Genomic DNA, 23472 nt, shown 5'->3' on the forward strand with positions numbered 1-23472 from the left:
CATCTCGTTCGTACACTATTTACATGCATCTAGCATGAGGGACAGATGAGAGCTTGACCCACCTAGCAACAGATGCTAACATTATGAATATTAATGAGCAAAAGTGACGTGTTGCGTGCAGTACGCTATTCCATTGACAGTTCGTTCATTTGCCACTACAGGTCAAAAGAGACTGGATGCCTAGCGCTGTCGATGACAGCCCATCATCTAAAGGGGAGGAGCTCAGGTTGCCCCAACCTTGAACTTCTAGCTTCCCTTGCTTCTATCCCGCGGGCGACTGAAATAGCACCCCTGCTGTCTTGCGAGCAGGTGGCCTCTATTTGAGGAAAAAACTTGTTGGAGTGCTGTCAGCACCATACCCTGTCATACCCAAATCTGTTCTTTCTTCCTTCTTCCTGTGCAATTATACAACTTAAACTGAGATTCAATCACGTTTTAGTGTAGTTCTTAACCCTTTATATGGCTCTCATTAACTGCTATGGACAGCGCTAGACGTCCAGTTCACCTGGGAATGCCCTAAATCAATAGGAAATGACCTGTAAATGCCCCCCCCCCAAAAAAAAAAACAATTCTCAACAATTTTTTTAATTTTTTTGCCTTATGCCTGAGTAATAAACCGTAATTTTTGGACTATAAGGCGCACCTGACTATAAGACGCCACCTGCCAAATTTGACACGAAAACGACATTTGTTCATAGATAAGCCGCGCTGGACTATAAGCCGCAGCTGTCCTCACTGTATTATGGGATATTTTCACCAAAAGATATTAACCAGTAACACTTTATTTGACAGGGGCATCATCTGACCAAATGAACCACCATGAAGCTTTGAACCAATTGTCTGCAAAGCTTCATTGCTTCAAGAAGCTTCATTTGGCCATCACTGCTCTCTTGGGGGAGACAGTCAACCTCTGCTGCCACCTGCTGTCAACACTGTTGTCATCCAACATGCCTCCAAGCATGCATTGCAGCACTGCAGATGTAAATAACAATCAAAATTCATGTTGTGTGCTAACTATTCCTTGGGTTACTGTTCCAGTTGTTTCATTAATTGCTAGCTATGGTATTTGGTAACACTTTATTTGACAGTGGCGCCACAAGACTGTCATAAAACATCATAATCATAATCAAATCATAATTGTGACATGACACTCATGAGGATTATTGAATGCTTTTAACAGTTGTCATTTCGTGTCATCCGGCAAATGATCTCTTTTGAATGGATGTAAAAAATAAAAAAAAAATGTTTTAAATCCGAGCTGGACATAAATGGGGATGGATGACACTTAATGACATCTGTCATAAGCATTCAGTAATGCCCATGATAGTGTCGTGTCATAATTATGACGGTCTTATGACACCACTGTCAAATAAAGCGTTACCTATTAACCCAAATAATTTTTTTAAAAAATAAACCGCACTGGACTATAAGCCGCAGGACTCAAAATGAGAGAAAAAAGTAGCAGTTTATAGTCTGAAAATTACAGTAATATATAATCCCTGGGTTCTGAGTTAGCCAGTAGAGGGCATTCTCGCTCTTAGGTGGTGCTTTTCATGTCTCTCGACTGATGAGACATTCAGGGTTAGTTCATTTTGAAGTTGTTTTGCGTGATACGAGTGCCGCGTGGGGACCTTGAACTCAACTGGCTTCACACCGAGGAGCAGGTTGGCAGATATCGAAGGATTCCCCAGAAGGAAGCTTCAAGCTGTTTAATGACAACTAAATGACATTGACTGCCATTGACGGCAATAAACATCCAAGCCATTTGAAGGCTGAGGACTAGCAGCAAATGAACATACAACTTCAAATTGATGTCTACTAGCGATAAGCTCATTTCAGTTCACAGAAGCATGCAAACCCTCCTGCTTCAAATGGATTGGACATCTGCTAGTGACAAACTGATGTCTATTCACAGCAAAAGGATGATTGGATGCTACACTATTGGACGTCTAGCATAGTGAAAGGCAGCTCGAGTTAAAAAGCTGTTCCTCAAGTTAAGTAACGCCGAACAGGCATCTCCACCTAACAAGACGTGACACGTACTGGCACAAATCAAGAAATGCGGCATGTCAGGACAGTCATGTGATCAGAGCCTCTCCCGCTGTAATGTGTCGAGCCCCGTTTGACCTCGTGTGTGCAAAATGACAGGCTTTCACGCAGTCTTCCTATTTGGCGGTTTCCTACGGCTGCGCAGGATCGGCAGTGTGACCTCGCTGTACACCTTTCAGTTGTTTTTAATGACGTCTATCAATATTGCTTTGCTTGCATAACCAGTTTGCAGAGTGGGGTGTGACACTTTTTGCCCGAGGAGCCAACAGGGCGGAGCCCACCGCAACTCTAACAGAAAAATCTCTTCATGAAGTGGTCCACTTAACGCTTAAGTCTAAAGAGGCGGATGTTTGACCCAAAATAAACAGGAAGTGAGCTAAAATGAAAAGGAATTCAGCTGGAAATGCTCCAAAGTCAATGGGAAGTGACCCGGAATTGCTCCAAAATCAACAGGAAGAGGCCCAACACGAAATGAATAGGAAGTCACCTGGAAAGCCCCAAAACCAAGAGGAAGTGTCCCAAAATCAACAGGAAATGACCCCAGAATGCATCACAATGTACTGGAAGTGACCCAAAATGAACCGGATATGACCAAAGAATGCCCCAAAATTAACAGGAAATAACTCAAAATCAACAGGAGAGGATTTAAACTGTACAGGAGGTACCCCAGAATGCCCTCAAATTAACAGGAAGTGACCTGGAAATGCCTCTGAATCAGTGGTCTCCAAACTATTCCACATAGGGCGCAGTGGGTGCAGGATTTTGTTCCAACAAAACAGCAGGACACCTTTGCACCAATCTGGTGTTTTACAAGTGTAATCAGTTGATTCCTGCCAGGTGCTGCTTGTTTTAGCAGAAACCTCATTGGTTAAACTGTCTGTGCTCAATGGGTAGGAACACAAACCAGGACCCACAGCAGCCCTTGAGGACGGGTTTGGAGACTCCTGCTCTAAATCATTAAGAATTAACCCGGAAATGCCGCAAAATTAATAGGAAGTGAGCCAGAATCCCCCTAAGTCAGACATGTCCAAAGTCCGGCCCGGGGGCCAAATGCGGCCCGTGGACAAATTTCATCCGGCCCCCAGCCTCTGTCATAAAATCAATAACGTCTGGCACGCACACAGACTTCATAAATTGGTCAGCAGTACTGCTACCAGCATCTGAAGTATCTTACACACTAAATGCTGCTCCTCATTTACCCACGAAGGCAGCAGCACTCTAAGCAACATTACCCCTTGTGGCCTTTACTCCCAATTTTCTAAAATGGCGACAATCAACAAAAAAAAAGAACGTTGACTGCGACGGCCGACGCTTCAAGGATAGGTGGAAATTGGACTGTTTCTTCACTAAAATACGAAACAACTGTCTGCCTCATTTGCAAAAAGACTGTTGCTGTTTTTAAAGAGTTCAATGTGAGGCGATATTACCAAACAAGACACGCTGACATGTACGACAAGATTACAGGGAAGATCAGTAGCGAGAAATTGAAGCAACTTGAAGCCAGTTTAATTTTACAGCAGCAGTATTTCGCAAGAGCCTGACAGTCGAAAGAGAATGCCACAAAGGTTAGTTGCGAGATTGTTGAAATTATTAATTCAAAAAATAATAAAGCAAATGCGACACACAGAATGGATTGCTAAAGGACGTCAGCCAAGGTCGGCCCCCCAAATTTTTACCACACCAAATCTGGCCCCCTTTGCAAAAAGTTTGGACACCCCTGCCCTAAGTCAAGAGGAAATTTCTCAAAGTCAACAGGAAAGGTTCCAAAATGTACAGAAGGTGACCCCCAGAATGCCCCAAAATTAACAGGGAGTGACCCAAAATTTACAGGAAGTCACCCAGAAATGCCTCCAAATAATCAGGAACTAACTCGGATTTGACGCGACTAGGCATGTGCCGGTATTAGATTCAGCTCTAAAATGTGTTACTTTCAGATATCTTGGTTAAATTTTTTTTTTTATTTAATCCATTGAACAGTATTTTTACATTTCAAAACATATTAACAAATTGGAACATAAGTATGTTGAGTTAAAATATAAAATTAAAAAATAACAAAATATTCTTAATAAAATTAAAATAACTGCAGTCCTTTAGGTGAGCTTAAAGCTGTAATGTGAAGTAAGGTTGGCCAACCATGTTTTGGAAAAATATCAATGGCTAAACAGTTATAAGCATATTTTCTTTTTTTTTTTTTTTTTACGCAACCCTTCCAGATTCTTTGTTTAACCCATAGCAACGCCCTTGACAACGAAAATGCTTTTCTTCGGCAATCTTCGGAAATTACGTCACACCGGGAAGTGCGAGGGAAGTCCACCATAGAACAGTATTGTTTGTTGCATTGCTTCTCGGTAAGATGCCACGGCGGTGTGTGGCGATGTTTTGTTCTCACTCAAACAAAAAGTTGTATGAGTGGCCAAAGGATAGCAAGGCACGTAAATGGACATCTTTCGTTCGCATGAAGCGAATGAATTTCATGCCATCATCGAGTACTGTTCTCTGCAGCAAACACTTCGAAGATGCCTGCTTCCTTAACCGGTCTGCTTATGATCAAGGATTTACCAAAAAGTAAGTGTGATTTTTGGATAGATGACTGATGACTTTGTCAAAGCAGAGCTGCCAACTGTTGTGGAATGAACAGTATAAGCTAGCGACGTTAGCCGAAAGTTAACTCGTGGCAATCCCCGATCATAGTTGTTGTTGCGTTCGCTAGGTTAAGCGTGTTTAAATTGTGCGTCATCTACGATCTTGTCCGAAAGTGTTAATCCACTATCAGTCGGGAAAGGGGTGTGGATGTGCACATAAGCGGGTCGGCGTCGCGGTAATTCACGGTCACGTTGCAGTAAGAGACACACACCGCCGGTGAGTTTTATGCACATTTATTTGTATTTGTATTATGTATTTCCACCTTCATGCTTCAAGCATTGCATTGCATTTGTACGGTTCGCCGTTTCTTTCATGGTGATCGCTTGATAGCCTTCTAGTTTCTGTTTCGCCGCTTCACGAGAGCCGCTGACAGGTGACAAGTGTTGCTTTTAATGTCTGCTGGCAGCGAATCAGCGAGCGCGCAGGTCACGCAGTGAATCATGGGAAATGTAGTCTCGGGACAACACTGAAGTGATGCTTTGTAGTCTGTTTGCTTGTGTGAAAAAACTACATTTCCTCACACCATTAGACGCCACTTTGTTTTCTTATTGTTGCCACAATAAAGTGGAGAAATCCATCGACGACTGTGATATAGTGGATATTATTTAGTTGTAATACGGGAGTTCACCAGTAGAGGGTACGCATGTCATTTAGATGTGTTATTGTTTGTGCCTTACTCCTTGACTAAGAGAGAAAAGTTGTTGTTCAGTCACTTGGCAAGACGTCGAGTAAAGTTGTAAAAGCCAATAAAGGTGTCGTGTGGGTCACTCGGTCAAGATATAACAACGACTCATCTCCTTCTTTCCCCCCAACGTTTTTATATTATTATTTTATATGCACGAGAGCTGCCGGATCTGCCAAAATGAACATGAAGTCTGAATATTATTTTTTTAACAATGTCATCAGATAGACAAAAACATAAAATTATGTGCAAATGCCTGCATCTTCAAATCATGAAAATAATAACAGCCTATATCTTACCAATGTTGTAATCTCGATGGGTCTTGTATCCATTCCATGTCAGGTAGTCTTGGCACATTGTTTGCATCCTGATTAGCGTCTGGCTAATAACATAAAATTCCAATCTCCTCTTCTTCCTCCAACTCTTCAAAAATTTGGATCTCCTCCCTTGCGCTTGATCTATCGCGTATATCGCTGTTTGAATCATTGTTTGAAGGGCTTTGTATGTATTGTATGGCGGCCGTCTGTATGGAGGTGCCATCGCGTTCCCGGTGTGACGTATCACTTCCGGGTTCGTCCCCTTTCAGGCTCGAACTTCGGAAACGCGATTATTTTGTCAAATATACAACATATAAATTATTTTTTCATGCTTTATTTGTTGGACAATGTTTAATTACTTTACTTGTGACCCTATTTGGCATGTGAAGAAATTACTTCACATTATTGCTTTAAAGTGCGAACGACAGGAGAAAAAAAAAAGTCTTAAATAGCATTATTATGTGAATATGTGCAGGAGAATGGTTTCATCTGTCTTATTATTCAGCCCATTGAGGGGGAGTTATTCAGAACGAGGGAAAATGCGACCAAGATATAACAGTCTTGTACAAAATAGAATATGAAATAATACAAATGTATTTAATCAGTATGACATTGCAAAATTACTCCATAATGGTCAAAACTGTCGACTTTACCTTTACTGTCGCACCTCCCGAACGATATTTTATGCCACCGTAGTTAGTCGGGCTTTGTCCTTTCCCTGCCCCGGCTTCGGAGAATGTAAACAATCCAAGAGGCGTGACAGCTAGCCAACATGGTAACCCGAACCGAGTGATGTTTTAAAGTCTTCGAAGCGAAAAATCACACATAACTAGCCCGGATCATTTCACACGGAGGCGAGGTTGTCAATTGTCTTTGCCGATCGGCAACCAGCCCGGCAGTGAGCAAGTTAGAGCTCGTCGTTCCCCTGCTGAGGGCAGAGGGCTCGTTTGCGGGGAAGTAGCTGGACAATAACCGCCGGACAAACTGGCCGACGTCGGGGGAGCGCGTAGCTGCCACATGGTCAACACAAATATGGTGTAAAATAATGCTTTACTACACCGCGAAGACGTAAACAGCGAGAGAGTCATACGAGAGCGGCTGCAGTTGTTGTGCAGCTAACATGGCAGACTGTTTCTGAGGAGAGCTTTTCTACATACCCATCCATGATCAAACGTAAGTAAATAGTCCTTTATTTAAAGAAAGTTTGTAGTGTTTACTTTGTAATTGCTGTATTCGCTGCCATTTTTAACACAAAGTTGCAATTTCTGATAGGGTGGAAAAATTGACAGAACACCCAGCACACGAAGAGGGCAATAAGCCGAGAATAGTGCTCTCCCTGCAGGGGGATGTGTGACAAGTCGCCAGTCGTCGGCCAAGTGGACAAGGAGCATGTAAGCCACAAAATGCAAGCCACCTCCATATTAAAATGATCCCAGTATTTGACATAATACAAAACACGATGTTTACTCACTTCCACGTAAGTCCAATAGTCCCACAGTTGTCGCACACTTGTTTCGCCGATCTTTGGATGAAAGGGAACTTTCTGAAACCCAAAAAGGCTCATACCCCTCTCCCTGGTGTAGCCACAAAAGCCTGCAACCGTGATGCGAAAAATAAACGAATTGATCCGCAAAATCAGCTGAATCCGCAGCCCATCTGCATGCTATAAAGCAATGCTGTATTGTGAGATGCTGGCCTGGGTGACGTCACATTTGCATTCGTCCTAAACCCGAGACTGGAGCCAGAAGTCACTGCTTTTCATGGCGTGGGATTTAAAAATTTAATATATAAAACAATCGCTGCCACACACATCCAAGTGGTTCATTTCATTCAGAATTAAACACCGCGTGAAATATTAAATAAATATGCTTTTTTGGTGTCATACGCACTTTAAACCCACACCCACAGCTCAACATTATTACCTTCAGAACAAGAATTATTGAATTATTATTGACTCGTATCATGTTTACATTATACACACACACACACACTCTTTCTCAACACAGACAGCTGCCAGACAGAAAAAAACACCCCATTTTAGCACTGCTAGGCACACTAAACACGCTGGAGTTAACTCTCATAGCTGGTGGGAAACGTTCATGACAGTGTCTACTAACCTTTAATTTTGTATGAATGCGAAATCATATTGGAGTTATTGCCTCCTCGGTAGCCACCCTAATCAATCATGTTTTACATATCGGTTGGCCCTCCTCTTCTAAGCCGTCGTCATCTGTAACTCTTCTGGAGCCGAAGTATTCCCATACCAGTGATTTCGTTTTCTTCGATGGGGGAAAAGTTCAGGAGTTTCACCTTCTCCAGCCATCGTGTAGCACAGCTGACTCACTGACACTGAGCAACAACCAGTGGGGGAGGGTTGAGCATTGCAGCTGCAAGCAAGGGAGTTCTCCCTGCATTTTCGGCACATAAAAAATAGCTAATAACGTAGGGACGGTATGACGGAAAATTTTTGCGGTTTTGAATCCGTGACATTTTCATACCAAGATCAGCCTTGAAACCGGTAATCGGCACATGTCTAGACGCGACATGAATAGGAAGTGACTCAACCCGAATGAAACAGGAAGTCACCCAGGAGTCCACTAAAATAAAAACTAATTGACCCCGGTATGCACCAAATTTAACAGGAAGTAACCTGGATATGGCTCGAAATCAACAAGAAGTGACTGCTAAATGCCCTAAAATCAACAGGAAGTTTACAGACCAGAAGTGCAAAGCATCCCCACGCAAATTTTCCAGAAATGGCATTTTCTAGTTCTAACTTTTTTCCATTAACAACAAAAATACCATTGCATTTGACACCCATTTCCTATTCTACGCACCGGTTTTACTCCAGGGTCCAGAATTGCATAGGAACGGCCCTGTTGCAGTGGCTAAATATGCTAACGACTACGGTCGAATATGAATGATTGACAGAAAGAGAGAAGCAATAAATGATCGTCATTAAAAGCCGACAATGATTGACAACGTAAGCGCTTCCTGGTTGCTTGTCGAAGCCAATTCGCTGACACAGCACGAGGGAAGGCGACGTAGGTGAAAAACAAAAAAAAAGTTAGCATCTCCGCAAGAAGGGGGGCGATCTGAACTAGAGTAAACCCACCCGACACTTTGTTACCTAGCAACATGGCGGCCATGCCAAAAATTCTCATCACATACCTGCGATGTACGGAGCCGAGTTGGTCCACCTGGCGGAGCGGGCGAGAGATCAGCGGGACCGGACGGCGCTCGACTCCACGGGAAGGAAAGGAGTGCGCCCCCGCTCCAAAAAAGTCCCGCTTTCCTTCACAGATGACGCCGCCGCGAGCGCGAGCATCGTCGCCGTTGTCATCGGCACATCCTCGGCGTGTCTTCACACCGGGCCGAGACGGACACTCAGGCCCGCATGTCGAGGACCGAGAGCTGGAGCGACTACGCAACGCCCCCCCTCCAAAAAAGGCAAAGTTAGCTCCCAAAATAAGGAAGGGAGGGAAGACAAACCAGCCGCGTTTGGGCGGGAATCTGCGGCTGAGAGGACGACGACGACGCGTATGCCCAACTGAGGAAAGCTCAGGCCGAATGACGGAAAGGACGAAGACGAGGAAACGCAAGGGGTGACGCCACCATCGTTAAGTTGCCAGTCTCGGAGAGTCTGTCAGTCGGAGACTTCAGTCACCCAGCAAGCAGCACGTGACGTCACACCGCCGATAGAGCTAGAGAGAGCGAGAGACAAAAAAAAAATACACGTGAAGATATGAGAGTAACACGAGGCTATATCCGCTTGACCTTTCGAAATAAAAGCACTAGGCTGGCGGACAGGAAAGCCAGGCAGTTGCCTGGGGACTCAGAGGGTTGCCAAAAATGCACTCCACAGTAGTGTCTGACCCGGCGGCATGGGCGGGCATTAGGGGGCCGGGCCTGCCCTGAGAGACTGCTGTGCCCCCCCCCAGCTCGATTAGATTCTACTGTGTGTGTGTGTGTTTTTTTTTTAATCTTCCACAAAAACACACACACACACGGAGAGGATGAACCCTCTATTCATCCTATTTTGATCTGTCATCATTCACTTCAACCAATCTGAGCAGCAAATGAAGGCAATTTCTAGCCAATCACGTACCTGTCAAGTTGTACTGTTTCGGCATAATTTGTACAAGTTAGCACTGATTGAATGTGTACGCCGTACGTTCAAAATCTGTACGTTTTTCGTGCATTACATTTTTTTTTTCTCCGTTCAGATTTTGTCGTCGTTTTGGCAACGAAACAATGTGCGCTACTATGCGTTATTACGTTGGTTGAATGACGCGAGAAAGTCAGAGACACTGTGAGCAAAGTGTTTGTTGTGACGCTGTTGCAAACCCGATGTTAGGCTAGGTGGCTCCACTATTTCCTGACTGTAGCCGACAGCCTACAATCTACGCCTAGATATTTCATGCATATAGAACTACATGCGAAATGACAGACGAGGTGGCGTTAGTAAACAGCCGCCATTTTAGACCAGTACACTTCTCTGAAAGGCTCTGTTGTAGTGAACTTTCCTAGCGAACCTAAGTAACTTTTTATCTAAAATACTCCTAAATCAGCTAAATCTAGACTTGAATCTATCTTTAAATGATGAAACTGTTTTAAAACTTTCACGTCGAAATGAAATAATAAATAAACGACTTCCAAACATAGCAAAGGTTACTATGTTTTTGGGAAAAAAAAAACCATGAAAGGTAACACCAGTTACTTTGCCAAGTTACTAATTACTCTTACATTCAGGTAACTGAGTTACTAATTCAATTACTTTATAGGAGCAGTAATTTGTAACTAATTAATTACTTTTTAAAAGTAAGATTAACAACACTGGTCATAAAGATGACGTCTGCAGAATGAAAAGTGACAAAAGCGGAGATTTTATTCTGCTAATTTGTTGCGAACACAATTTGCCAGCAACTATTGCTGATCACTTCTCAGAATTAGCAAAAGAAATGTCCCTGACTCAAAGATTTCATCGGTGAGTTAATTTTATCAATTGACCTTTTTACTTTATGACTTGACACACTAACGAACTGCCTTCAAGACAAAATACAAGCCACCTCCGTATTAAAACGTGTGCCATGAAAACAAAATACGATGTTTACTCACTTCCTCGTAAGTCCAATGGTCCCACAGTAGTAGGGCTTGTTTTGGCCAATATCTGTGGTCAATGGGAACCTTTTGAAACCCAAAAAGGCTCACATGCCTCTCCCTGGTGCAGCAACAACTTTCTGCAGCAAATTTGGCTGGCGTGATGCAAAAAATAAACAAATTAATCTGCAAAATCAGCTGAATCCGCAGTCCATCTGCATGCTATAAAGCAATGCTGTATTGTGAGATGCTGACCCGAGTGACGTCACCTTCGCATTCCCCCATAAAACAGGAAGTTATTCATTTTCATGGCGTGGGATTTAAAAAATTAAAGAAATAAAACGATCTCTTCCACACACATCAAAGCGGTCCATTTCATTCAAGAGCACAAAATACCGCGTGAAATATAAAATAAACATGCTTTTTGTTGTCATAGGCACTTTAAAGTGGTGTTGTAATAGTTTGTTTTGAAAGTGTTTGCATTCAGTTTTATTGATTTGGGTGGATACACTGCCCTCTAGTGGCAACAGTGAATATGACATAACTCACATGGCTGAATCCAGCTGCTCCCTGTTAAGACCAGCATAAGCCAATGCATTAATAATTTAGTTTAGGTATATTTAGCCGTTTTTTTTTTGTGGGAATATGTGTTTGAACCATTTGTTAAGAGCATCATTAAAAAAAAATGCATTTTATAGCATAAAGCTAGCGGACTTTTGCTATGTAAGTTAGCCAATTGTTATTTTGTTGTACTTAGATCCTCATTTATTTATCTTTTTTTAATACAATTTGAGGCTCAGCTCAGGTGTTTTATTTTTTTATGTCCTTATCCGATTACTCAATTATTCAAATTAACTAGTTCATCGATTAATCGACTACTAAAATGATCGATAGCTGCAGCCCTACTCCACACAAAGGACAAGAATTGGCCATTTGAAATGATACCGCAATACCAAGCCCCCCTTGTGGGGAACTTTGATCGCGTTGCAGAATCAATTTAAGGAGATGCAGGGCCGGCCCAGCCTATACGCAGTCCATGCAGCTGCTTAGGGCCCCTGACCACTAGGGGGCCCCCAATCTGGCAATTGTTTAATTTGTATTCTATTTTGTTTACTACAGTTTTCTTTATTTGACTTTTGTGAGTTTTAATACATGATTACAAGCTTAAAAAAATAAAAGTTCCTTAACTTCTTTCTTTCCTCTTTTAGAAAAAGGTTTGGCGCTATCTACTGTAAGTACTGACAATCATTTGGGGTGAGACGTTTAAAGTATGCAGTGCAACAATCTGATTAAAATACAAAATATGGACGTATGGGTTGGATTGCATGTATGTGTTTCACAGTATACTGTGACGAAATGGTGGGCCAAAAATATGGGCACCTTTGCATTATTTTGCTTAGGGCCCCCAATTGGCCTGGGCCGGCCCTGAGGAGATGTAAAACAAAGGCTTTCTACTAGAGATGCTGATCGATCGGGTCCAATCACGTCATTTTCAAAGGATCGGAATCGGCAAAAAAATATCGGACATGCCTTTTTTAATATATATATGGCAGAAAACACAGACAAGACTGAAAAAGCAGTTTCTGCTCTTGCACTCCTCTTTAAAAGAAAGCGCTGTATTTTAAGCCAAAACAACTGTTGTGTTTGATACAACAATATGTCTATATGCTGCCATAGCAGATTCATGGCGCATGAAGCCCCCTAATCATTTTTTATTTGTCCGTTTTACCCTGATAACCCCCGTTTACAGACGTCGCGCAACCGCTTTTGTTTCAACCCAGCCATAAAATGAAGGTAATTAAATATATTTATTATTCAAAATGTCTGTCGTTTTTAGCTTAAAATCATTCATTGATGTCTCATATTTTGTTTAAAAAAAACGTTAAAAAATTATTCACTCACATATTTTAAACTTTTAAACAAATGACGTCACAATGAAAAAAATGGCGTCTGTAAAAAAGTCACGGATATCTACTTCATAACTATCACTTAATTGTATTTTTTTGTTACTGTGGCATTTTCTCTGATATGTTACATGATAATTGATCCAAACAAAAAAAAATTGGAAAAAAACCTTTAAAAGGGTAAATATACAAAAAAGAACATCTCGACCACTCCCTGATGTCTGCGATTTCTGCATCGCAACGCTTTTTATATTACCATGTTTCACCCATAAAATCCGCAAAAAATCCAGCTGTGGCCATTCACAGCTGTGTCTTGACACTCAGTGATACTTGCTACATGGAGTTCTTGGATCGAAACAAAGTAAGTACGTGATAATATCTCGTTAAAGTCATGGCGTCTGTAATTCTGTTCTCGCGTGCTCTCACCTCCAGATAGGGTTTTACTGTTTAAAAAATATTGGGAAAAAAAAAAAAAAGCCCTCCTGCGCAAAAATTTTCTTCCCCCAGAAAATTGAGATTTTAAGGTTTCCAATGATGTATCACACATGCATATCGGACAATTTTGAAAGTTGGCTAAACTGGGGGTTTCAGAGCGGAACTTCAAGTCACCTGAGTGTTTTCCGCCATACATATATATATATATATATATATATATATATATATATATATATATATATATTTTTTTTTTTTTTAATTAAATTGTTTTCTAATTGTATTTAACGTTGCAGACGAAATGTCTTACACTCATCCAGAGTCTTTAGTTTTGGCTTAAAGTGGGGCTGTCAAATTCATCGCGTCAATGGCGGTAATAACATTAAAATATTTAACGCAATTAACATATGCGCTGAACTACCCACTCACTCAATGTCGCGGGCAGTCTATAATGGCACCGTATTACGTATTCATAGAACTAAAAGGCAATGTAAAATGAGTAGAGAGAATTTTGACAGTCTTTGAAGCGTTTTTTTTAATTGGCTAAAAGCCTTACAATCCCTCTCTCAATGATCCCACGAGAAATATCGTGGGAAGCAATGTGGGGAAGAAAGGTAATATCGTGGGAAGAAATGTGGGGAAGAAAGGTAGTAGTTGATCTTTTTCTTAACACCCTACTTTATATCCCAACGCTGAGAAGATATATCAATTGGTACCATTACGCACAGTCATGGTTGCACTTCCCATCATGCATTTGGGCAGAAGTTAAATGGCTGAATTATCATTTACTGAAAGCTCATAAAAATCCACTAGATGGCAATATTTAGTCACAATATACAAAGTCACATTTGTCCTTTAAGGATTACAAGTCTTTCTATCCGTGGATCCCTCTCACAGAAAGAATGTTAATAATGTAAATGCCATCTTGAGGATTTATTGTCATAATAAACAAATACAGTACTTATGTACTGTATGTTGAATGTATATAGTCGTCCGAGTTTTATTCATTTTTTTCTTAATGCATTGCCAAAATGTGTATGATCAGGAAAAATTATCGGGAATGATTGGAATTGAATCGGGAGCAAAAAAAAAAGCAATCGGATCGGGAAATATCGGGATGGGCAGATACTCAAACTAAAACGATCGGGATCGGATCGGAAGCAAAAAAACATGATCGGAACAACCCTACTTGCTACTATTGCATTTTCAAAAGAGCATTAAATGCAAATACAAAATAAAATTCCCGAGTGTTTCTTCAAACCGTGCAGAATTGCACTTTCATGTAAAAATAAATTAAAATACCTGAGCTTAGACTCAAACGGAAAAAAAAATAATAATGAAAGAGGATCTAAGTACAACAAAACAACATTTGGCTAACTTGGATAGCAAAAGTCCGTTACCTTAAATGCTATAAAATTGTAACTTTTTTTTTTTTTTTTTTACAATGCCCTTAACAAATCATTCAAACACATATCCCCACAGAAAAGGCTAAATATACCTATAAGCTACATTACGGATGCATTAAAAAAAATATTAGCTCAAACAAAAACTTGCAACCTTATGTTGGTCTTAACAGAGAGCTTCTGGATTCAGCCATGTGAAATGATTTATGTCATATTCACTGTTGCCAATAGACCCTACTCACCTACGTCACAAAATGACGTGTCGCTGTATCCGGCCGCCATATTGTACCTATTTTTTAGACCTATTCTCATTGTTTTCAATTAGTCGTGCAAGTTATAGAGCAATTCATGGAAGCTCCGGTGTTATCTGACGCTGTAAACTCATTGGATGCATTGCATAAAAGGCGTTACGTGGAAAAGCTTCAGTTTATCCATTCGCCAGATCCGTATTTGATGCCTAAATCGATGTTTTTCGACCCGTTGTCTTCGCCATCTTTGCCTGACCCTGATATTTACAACTATCTTGTCCACACAAAATCAGCCTATTCTCACGAAAGTTTGAAAAACTTCAAGAGCTTGGAGGCTTATAAATGCTACGTTGCTGGTTGGGTGAAACAGGTCGTCGTACACGAAAATTCGGCAGGAATCTTGTGCTCGGAAGGTGAGTTACGAAATTTTCAATTCAAAATCTTTTGTTCTTGCTAACATCCACTGTCAAGTCTAATGTATTTTATGTCATTTGTCAATGGAGCTAGGGCTTTTAATGTTTATATGGTTTAGCGATAGCACTCTCACTACATACATATATAATATGTAATAAATATGAAGTGTGATAGCACTACTCCAGATTGTCCCTAGTTGAATTAACTTTTTTAGCTTTTGACCTCAATAGTGAAATTGTAAATTAATTGTATGACAACTGTCTGATTATCCCCTTATAATTATATATTTTCAGGTAGTTCATTCACAACGTCTGAGTGTATGTTGTCGGCGATTAGCCTAGCAATGATCTTAATTGTGGTTGTCAGCCCAAAACCCTCTAAATATATATTAAATGCATCTTACCAGATATAAAATGACTACTACACAATCTGTGGTAGTCGTTTGGAGCCCAGTTTTCTCGTCGAATTGCAGCAGTCAATCTCGGTCTCCTCTCCGGGTCTCTCGGAATACGGTAAAACTTCAAGTCTCTCCGTCTATCTTCTCTGTTTTTGCAACCGACCGCCACACACGACTTCACCATTTTGATTATTAATGTTAACGAGCAGAAAAACACGCCATAATAGGAGGAATTTACGAAGCGCTAATGCATTAACATGATGAGTATACGGACAACATGGCGCGGGGGCGTGGCTGTGACGTCACGTGAGTAGGGTCTATAGAGGGCAATGTATCCACTCAAATCAATAAAACGAAACGCAAACACTTTCAAAACAAACTACTACAACACCACTCTAATTAAACAAATACTTGAGGCAGCAAAATCTGATTCGAAGCTTTTTTTCTAATCAAATTACTCGAGTTAATCAATTAACTGTTGCAGCACTGCTATTTACACTATTAAATTTTTACATATATTGTCTGACAACTTTATTTTTCGTTTTTATTCACAAAAAAAAAAAAAAAAAAAACAATTATAAAAACTTTTTTTTTGCAGTGTGCATAGAAATTTCTTGCTTGGGCCCCAAGAGACCCCTTGCAACACCACTGTTGGCCACACAGTGTTCATCTTTACGAGATAGTCCAGGGGTATCAAACTGGCGGCCAAGGGGCCACATCCGGCTCTCCGCATGATCTCGTGTGGCCCGCAAAAGGAAATCACGTGCATTGACCTCATGAGACAGGAAAAACGTGAAGAAACGGGACTGACACAAGGCCAGATCCTCTCGACCTTTCAGAATAAAAGGATGCCGCAACAGTGTTTCTCTTGGTCCAGAGGGTTCCAACTGGCGGCCCAGGGCCCAGATCCGCCGCAATATCTCATGTGGTAAGTGAAAGTAATTCATCGACCTCATGTTCTTTGCTAAAATGAAATGTATGTAAAATTTCCAAAAATCGGAAAAGGTTTACTGTTGGTTAATGGTTACGTGACTATCAAAATAGATGACGATTGATTCGCTAATCGATGAGTCAAATGTCAGGCATATAAGCTAAATATTTCTTTTAAGATAATCAGAAAATGACCCAAAATCAACCGGAAGTGACCCAGAAATACCCAAACCCAATAAATATTGACCACTGAACAGGAAGGGACCAGGAAATGCCCTAAAATCAGGAGAAAATCGTCCAAAATGTATAGGAAGTGACCCCTGCGTGCCCTGAAATGTGAAGGAAGTTACGCAAAACAAAGAGGAAGTCAGTACATTTAAACTGGGAGGACTCATACTCATGTTTAAGTGCCACTGATGGAGACGTCCAATCGTTTTGAACGGCTAACGCCGTCAATGGCAGCCAATGAGTTAAATATTGATAAGGATTGGCCGACATCATCATGGCTATCCGAGTTGACTACCTCTGAGAAAGCGATTGGGGTTTCCTTAAAAGCAAGGACAATGTCTCTCCCTGCTGGCCAAAACCAATTAAAACTGAGCGCAGTTCAACAATCCACCAAGGGCGGCAACAGAGTTTACAAAAAAAAAAAAAAAAAAGATAGTAACAAACATATGACTAGATGTCCGGTGCATTGTGTGAGCCAAAACGAACGGACCTCGTAACTTGTCGGCCATTTTGCGTCGGGGCCAATGAAGTGCAATGAAGTGCGCACATTGAAATCGCTGTAAATTGCGTTATATTCAACCTATGATTCAACATTATTAGTTTATCGTGAATACAGTCCTTCTTTTTCTGCCCGGCAATGGCGTTTTTAGTGATAGAATACCACTCGCCATAGAAGTACGCCGCCTTTAGACATCTAGCCTTAAACGGGATATCTCCAGTTTGGGTGACTTTGGAAGGGAAGAAGAAGGCTCATGGACAGAAGCGAATAAACGCGATTTTAAATACAGTTCTACATTGATTCAATCGACACATTGAACGTGTTGATTAGGAGTACGTACTCGTAGCTCAAGTTATGTCGAGGCTGTTCCCCTTCGTTCAATACGTCTACAAGAGCCTAGCGAGTAGTGAGTCAACCTTCCTCGCCAAGACACCTCGTGGGGTCGGACTGGCCGGAAAGAAGGACTTGGTGGTCCTGGAGGAAGAGCAGCTGGAGGAGCAGTTCGTAAGAGGCTCTGGACCAGGCGGACAGGCAACCAACAAGACCAGCAACTGCGTGGTGCTCAAGCATGTCCCCACTGGCATTGTAGTCAAGGTTCATTCTTCTATTTCTTAACTCAAGAACACTCATTTGGTTGGATGCATAGAAATTAGGGTTGGGAATCCCTGGCATGAAACCGATTCGATATGTATCTAGATACACAGGTTAAGATTCGATTAAAAAAACGATACATTTTTAAGGCCGAGCGATTCGATACAGTTTAAGAACCATACTGTTCGATACAGAATGAAAACGATACGATAGTAAACATTTGTTGTGTATGTTTGTACAGTATTTTAAACATAAAAAAAAGACCACATTTCAAATATTGCAAAATTAAACAACAAAATTTCATACCAATGTTATGTTTTATTTCTTTATGGAAAAAAAATAAGGCTTACTATATAACCGTCATTTTGTTGGATGGGATTGATAATAAAATAAAACTCCAGTGACAGACAACAATAAAGGGCAGTAATTCAATTACTGTATTTCCTGGTGTTTTTAACACAAGAGGTAAGTAATTTAGGTGCAAACTTTCAACATAAACATCTTACAAACAAAAAATATTAATTATATGCAGCAGCTCTAGAAAAAAAAGAATTAAACCTGCTAGTGTTATCATAAATAAATAATAAATTATGCTTTACGACTGGTATAATTGGGGGAATAAAAACATGGCATTTTACGCAGACAGGTCAATAATCATTACATTAACCTTATACACAGCAAAGTCATTCACTTATGCCTGTGTTTCCTCATTTTTTATTCCTCATCCACATCTTTTTTGAAGGGCAGATTTTTCTTGCGGAAGATCAACTAATCCACATGTTCATGTTTAAGTAGACTGCGTTTCGTGGAAACAATATGCCGCCCTTTCCACCCTTGTAGTGGGTTAGTTTTCAGGGTTAAAAACTCACAATCTCTGTACCGCTCCACACTTCACACAAGCTCTGTCCCATGCGAACAGATCTGTCTGCCTTCATCACTTCAAAGTCCGACTTTTGTTTTCCTGGTTGCGTTGAAAATCAATTGCTGCGCGTCGCTGGCATCGGTGATCAAACTGTCCATTGTTTTAGCATGTTGCTTCTGTAACGGGTACACAGTGTATCCTTTGTAGCACGTGGAAACCTCCCCGCCGATACCTTCATGTAAACACGCTAACGGCTGCACCGTTGGCTCGAGCTTATTGGCGCAGTGGTTACCGTCCTTGCCTGCCGAGTAGATTCGTCGCGGCGCGCGGGTTCGCGTCCCAGCCTGGTCAGAGGTGACGGGTACACATTGTATTCGTTGTGGAACGTGGAAACCTCCCCGCCAATTCCTTCATGTAAGGACGCTAACGGCTGCGCCATTTGCTCGAGCTTTATTGGCGCAGTGGTTAACGTCCTTGCCTGCCGACTAGATTTGTCGCGGTGTGCGTCCCAGCCTGGTCAGAGGTGGGAGCGGAACGCGGGGCGGTATTGACACTCGGGTTACAAATGGGGGCTCGTCCGGAATCGGCAGCGAAGGTTTCGGGGGGAGAGTGTAACGGGTACACAGTGTATCCGTTGTAGCACGTGGAAACCTCCCCGCCGATACGTTTCCACATTCCACAACGAATACAATGTGTACCCGTTACACTTCGTTGCCACTACTAGTTTCGTTTTGGGCTGTGAAGAAAACCCTACGGAGCGTGCGTTACAGTGGTTTTGTCAGCTCACGCGTTGTTATGACACGCCCGTGACGATCGGGTAATGACGGCAACTAGTAGCGGTTCTGCCGAAATGTATGGGAAGTTGAGGCAACCACGACTGTGAGTAGTGCTTGTCCATATTATATCATGCATGCGGTCTCGATCTAAGTGCGCTGTGTGGTGAATGACACAAGCGCAGCATGTGAAGTAAAAGCTAAATTATTATCATTTTAAGCAATGCATTGAATTAGGCATTAGAAGCCGATTCTTGTGCTCGCAACAGCCGAATTCTATTTCTACTAGGGGTGCACGATATCCATTTTTTAAAACCGATATCGATAACTTCCTGCTCCTCAAGGCCGATACCGATGCGATAACCGATAATATATATATAATTTTTCAATGCATATTCACCTGAGTTTTTGAACAACTGTAGGTCAAAAATACTCATGGTTGATTCAGCATAGATTTGCCTTTTACCGAACCAGAATTTTCATGATGACATGATAATTATTATAATGAACAAAGCAAGGACAAGACCAGTTTTGACTTCAAAAAAAGTGCCCATATTATTTTTTTCAAATAAATATAATTTGAGCCAATCACAATTAATCAGTCAATATTATTGACAATGGGATGCCCTGAACAATGAACACCGATCTAAAACAAACATAAACCCAACAGTTATTGTGCTTTGTCAGCAAATAAAACATTTGTCGTCTTGGTCCATGAAACTTTCTAAACCTGGCAATTCTAGAACAGCAAGCCTATCAATAACCAAAAGGTCTCTCAAGAACTTGTAAACATAACTCTGAAAAACTGCAAACATTTGCTAATTGCCATAGTAAGGTTTCTAACTCGGTGAAGGAAAGCTACGGCCTCTAGAACCGTAACAAAACTTTGCATACTGGCAAAACAGGAGTTGAAACATAAGCACACGTCCCAATCAGACACAGTGCCAAAAATATTATTAATAGGACCGATATTATATATTGTTATCGTATTTATTGGTATGAAGTCATAATTCCTATTATCGGACCGATAATTATCGGACCGATAATTATCGTGCTCCTCTAATCTCTACTATCGGTTCATCGAATATTTAATGGCTAGTAATTACTGTCGAATGGTAACTTTACTATCGATACAGCTCTATCTCTCACCTGTAAAACCGGATATCCGGTCGTATCGGTTTATCATTCTCAAGCTTAATAAAAATAGGACTCGTACATGCAGCTCGCCCTATATAAGGCAGTCATTGAAATAACAAGATGCCATTTCTGGAGAAACTGCTTGAGCACTTAATGTAGATTTTAGGTCACTTTCAGAGGTGGCAGGGTAGAGTAGCCAAAAATCTGGCTCAAGTGAGAACAATGTTATTATGTTACTTCAAAATATTCGAAAGTAAAAGTAGTCACCCAATAAATTGACTCAAGTGACTCACGAGTAACCGCTTACAATTTCGAATACAATGGTATATTATTTCTCAGCACAACGTCATTTGTATGAACTGTTGTCATTAATAACAGTTCATACAATCACGTGATCGGAAATCGGGCCATCGCGCCATTTTTCAGAGGATCGGAATCGGGTGTAAAGGATCGGGTTTTTCATTTTAAAAATATATTTGTTTTTCTGCTTCATGCTCGTACAGCGCCACACCCTCCCACCTGCCAAGCAGTGTCCAGCTTGCCCTGCGGACAATGTTCGTTCGCTGCCACCCTCCCAGTTCAAATGAATTGGACGTCTACTAGTGATAAACTCAATTCAATTCACTGCAGAAGGATGAAAAGAGCTTATTTTTCCCGTTTATTACTTGAATAGTAAAATATACAGTGGTATTAAAAAGTGTCTGAACCGTTTGGAAGTTCTCACATTTCTGCATAAAATCACCATCCAATGTGCTGTGATCTTTGTCATAGGTTTTCATATTTTAATGAGGATGGTATGCAAAAAAAGACAGAAGGGGGCAAAATAAGTAAGTGAATCACATTTAATATTTTGTGGCCCCCCTGAGGTAGCAAAACAGCTTTTTCCAAAACCATGCTTCACGGTGGGGATGAGGTGTTAATGTTGGTGAGCTGTTCCATTTTTCCTCCACACATGACGTTGTGTGTTAGTCCCAAACAATTCCAATTTGGTTTCATCAGTCCCAGAAATATTTTGCCAAAACTTTTGTGGAGTGTCCAAGTGCCTTTTTGCGAACATTAAACAAGCAACAATGTTTTTTTAGACCACAGTTTTTACACAGTATTTTACATGTAGTTAATGTGTGCACAGAGATATTGGACTGTGCCAGTGATTTCTGTAAGTCTTTAGCAGACACGCCAGGGTTCTTTTTTACCTCTCTGAGTATTCTGCGTTAAACTCTTGGCATCATCTTTGGTGGATGGCCACTCCTTGGGAGAGAAGCAACAGTGCCCAACTCTTTCCATTTGTAGACAACTTCTCTGACTGTCGACTGATGGACATCCAGACTTTTAGAGATGGTTTTGTAACCTTTCCCAGCTTTATACAAATCCACAATCCTTGGTCGCAGGTCTTCAGACAGCTCTTTTGACCGAGCCATGATGAACATCAGACAAGGCTTCTCATCAAGACAATTCTTACCTGGTGTGCGTTTTATAGTGGGCAAGGCAGCTTTAAACCACTCATCAGTGATTGGGCACACACCTGACTTAAAATGTTTGGTAAAAATTGGTTTCAATTCCAACTGAAGTCTTTTTAGGCAGAGGGTTCACTTACTTATTTTTCCCTCTTCTGTCATTGTTTACATGCTATCCTCATTAAAATATGAACACCTAAACTTTTTCATACCACTGTATAATCATTTCCTGACCCATTTATCGATAACTGTTATACTGTGAGATAATTGTTATCATGAGCCTTGTATCACAAATCGTATCGTATCGCTCACATTATGCTAACAGATTTAGCTCAAACTGCTAAAACTATCTTTAGTAACATTTATCGACACAATCTTGCATAACTCGCAATCTCATGTGTTACATTTGCAGTGCCATCAAACCCGATCGGTGGACATCAATCGGAAACGCGCGAGAGAGATAATGCGGCAAAAATTGGACGTGTTCTACAAGGGGGAAGACAGCGAGGTACTGCTGGAGAAGAAAGAGGCCCAGGCTAAGAAAGAAGAGAAACGCAGGAGAGCCAAGCACAACCTGGAAAGGAAGAGACTCTTCAAAGAAGAGCTCCTCGCCCAGGACGACTGAGAATCACCTCATTTTTTCCCACTTTCGTACCGAAGGAACTTGCGAGGACAGCTCATTTGTTTCAACGTTGTGCTCGGCATCGAGCCAGATGGACCTGACACAACTCGATTTGGAATGTTTTTATTATAAGTAAAAATAACTGACACTGAGTGGAGATTATTACTCTTCTGGTCAGTAAACATCTGTAGGTCACTTCATGTTGATTTGGGGTCACTTTCTGTCGATTTCTAGGTCACTTATGGATTTTGGGTCACTTCTTATTGATTTTTGGGCATTCGCGAGTCACTCTGTTGAATTTGGGTCACTTCCTGCTAATATGGGGTTATTTACAGGTCACTTCCTGTTAAATTTGGGTCATTTAATGATCACTTTCTGTTGACTTTGGGTTAGTTTTAGTTGACATTTTAGGTCACTTCCTGTTTCTTTGAGGGTATTTAAGGGTCTTGTTCTATTGATTTCCGGTCACTTCCAATCGATCTTGGGTCAGGTTCTGTTGATGTTGGGGCATTGCTCGGACATTCAACGGGTCGCGTCTTAGTATTATGTCCTGGTCTTTCCCAGGATGAGGTTTGTTTGAAAGCACACGTTTGATTCCCGGGTCACAGGACGAAGGCTGGTGACGGAAGTAGTATGGCGGGCCGATCATCATTTGTTCTTTCTTTGCAGTAAGACGAAAAGCGGTAAACAAACGTCACAATTATCAACATGGCAAACTGGAAATGGCAAAATTGAAAACAAAACAAAATTAAATTGCTACTGGATCGTAAAGCCAAGGAAGTGAGTC

The 23472-nt window shown here is 41.2% G+C and overlaps 2 protein-coding genes across 8 annotated transcripts in view; one reads left to right on the top strand and one right to left on the bottom strand.

Annotated features, from left to right (window-relative positions):
* LOC130913793 (membrane-associated phosphatidylinositol transfer protein 2-like) overlaps positions 1-9403 on the bottom strand; it is an 89580-nt gene extending 80177 nt beyond the window's left edge. For 2 of the 7 annotated variants that reach the window (XR_009062818.1, XM_057832655.1), the window contains exon 1: positions 8863-9403. The gene's annotated coding sequence lies outside the window, so the exon portion shown is untranslated. Of the gene's footprint in view, positions 1-2746; positions 7301-8862 lie in introns of those variants that run through there. The other 5 variants (XM_057832654.1, XM_057832656.1, XM_057832652.1 and 2 more) reach the window with 4 other exon arrangements.
* Positions 9404-17233: 7830 nt separating this feature from the next.
* Positions 17234-23468, top strand: mtrfr (mitochondrial translation release factor in rescue). The gene is made up of 2 exons (XM_057832662.1): positions 17234-17840; positions 22476-23468. The coding sequence occupies exons 1-2, from the start codon at positions 17601-17603 to the stop codon at positions 22686-22688; spliced, it is 453 nt and encodes a 150-aa protein (XP_057688645.1). The 5' UTR covers positions 17234-17600; the 3' UTR covers positions 22689-23468.
* The last annotated feature ends 4 nt before the right edge of the window (positions 23469-23472 follow it).

Source organism: Corythoichthys intestinalis, chromosome 3, assembly GCF_030265065.1.
Source record: "Corythoichthys intestinalis isolate RoL2023-P3 chromosome 3, ASM3026506v1, whole genome shotgun sequence".
Classification (NCBI taxonomy): Eukaryota; Metazoa; Chordata; class Actinopteri; order Syngnathiformes; family Syngnathidae; genus Corythoichthys; species Corythoichthys intestinalis.

Bases quoted from the DNA above. Each gene is read 5' to 3' on its own strand.
- mtrfr (XM_057832662.1), top strand. From the start codon at position 17,601: ATGTCGAGGCTGTTCCCCTTCGTTCAATACGTCTACAAGAGCCTAGCG. The intron at 17,841-22,475 runs GTTCATTCTTCT...TTACATTTGCAG, and splicing joins CCACTGGCATTGTAGTCAAG to TGCCATCAAACCCGATCGGT.